Source organism: Rhincodon typus, unplaced genomic scaffold, assembly GCF_021869965.1.
Source record: "Rhincodon typus isolate 14 unplaced genomic scaffold, sRhiTyp1.1 hic_rhity00007170, whole genome shotgun sequence".
Taxonomy (NCBI): domain Eukaryota; kingdom Metazoa; phylum Chordata; class Chondrichthyes; order Orectolobiformes; family Rhincodontidae; genus Rhincodon; species Rhincodon typus.
The window spans coordinates 8,075-9,470 of NW_025972808.1; the positions used below are offsets into that span (position 1 = coordinate 8,075).

The 1,396-nt window shown below is 51.9% G+C and overlaps 1 protein-coding gene across 1 annotated transcript in view; it reads left to right on the plus strand.

Annotated features, from left to right (window-relative positions):
* LOC125482213 (upstream stimulatory factor 1-like) overlaps positions 1 to 279 on the plus strand; it is a gene marked incomplete at its 3' end in the record, with an annotated part of 4,625 nt that extends 4,346 nt beyond the window's left edge. The window contains exon 4 of the mRNA XM_048594231.1: positions 117 to 279. Within this exon, the coding sequence (XP_048450188.1) occupies positions 117 to 279 (163 nt within the window). The remainder of the gene's footprint in view (positions 1 to 116) is intronic.
* Positions 280 to 1,396: the final 1,117 nt, after the last annotated feature.

Consider the following 1,396-nt stretch of genomic DNA (forward strand, 5'->3'; position numbering starts at 1 on the left):
GGGGCTGGAGGAGGTTACAGAGATAGGGAGGGGTATAGTGGGGTGGAGTGGGTCTCGTGTCTCACTCTTTGTCTCCCTGATGTCTCCATCCATTGATCCATTGGGTTTCCCTGCAGAGTAAAGGTGGGATTCTGTCGAAGGCCTGTGACTATATTCAGGAGCTGCGACAGGGAAATGTCCGCCTGCTGGAGGAACTGAAGGAGTTGGAGCAACTGCAAGTGGACAACGAACTGCTGCGGCAACAGGTACAAGCCCATCGCTGGCCGTCCATCCAACCTGGTGCCTTTCTCCCTCCCTGTGTCTCTCTCTGTGTGTCTGTCTTGGGCTTAATGTCTCATATTCCCCCTCCCACCCCCTTCCCCCACCATTTGCACACAGCACCCTGCAGCGAGACGTGTGCTCTTGTGCAGAACCTGCTGATTGTAACGTTGCAGAGTGTGGTGGTGAGGAGACTGGGATGGGAGGCTGCATCATGAGACTCACCTTCCTGACTCTCGTTAGGAGGAGAGATGGTATTCTCCTGGAGAGCGACAGGGGAGTAGCTTTATCCCTTCCTCTGCTCCTGTCCTATCAGTTGCTCCTCTCCCCATCTCTCCTCCTCCTTTTGGCCCTTTTGGGACTGCACTCCAGCAGTAACACCTCGGTGGCAGGAAGTTGACATGAGAATTGTGTCTCCTCTCCAGTAATGTGTTTTCTCTCTCTCTCTCTACGCCCCCACCCACTCCCATACTCCCTAATTGCTCACTCTCCTTGTACCCCTCTTTCTCTCATTCTCTCTCATTCTGTCTCTGCCTCACTGATTCTCTCTCTCTCTCTCTATCTCGAACACTTGTTCCTTCTCTCTCATTCTCTCTCTCTTTCTGTGTCTGTTTGTCTGTGCCTCTCTCTCTGTCTCAATCTCTCTCTCTCGGTCTCTGTTTGCCTCTGTCCCTCTCTCTGTCTCAATCTCTCTTTCTCGGTCTCTGTTTGTCTCTGTCCCTCTCTCTGTCTCAATCTCTCTCTCTCGGTCTCTGTTTGTCTCTGTCCCTCTCTCTGTCTCAATCTCTCTCTCTCGGTCTCTGTTTGTCTGTGCCCCTCTCTCTGTCTCAATCTCTCTCTCTCGGTCTCTGTTTGTCTCTGCCCCTCTCTCTGTCTCAATCTCTCTCTCTCGGTCTGTTTTTCTTACCCTCACTATGTCTGCCTGTGTCCTCCTCACTTTGACTACCTGCAACTCTCCCTCTCTCTGTCACTCTCTGTCTTTCTTCCTGTTTCTTTGTTGCTCGCTCCCTCTCTCTGTCTCTCTCTGTCTCTCTTCCTGTTTCTTTGTTGCTCGCTCCCTCTCTCTGTCTCTCTCTCTGTCACTCTGTCTCTCTTCCTGTTTCTTTGTTGCTCGCTCCCTCTCTCTGTCTCTCTCTCT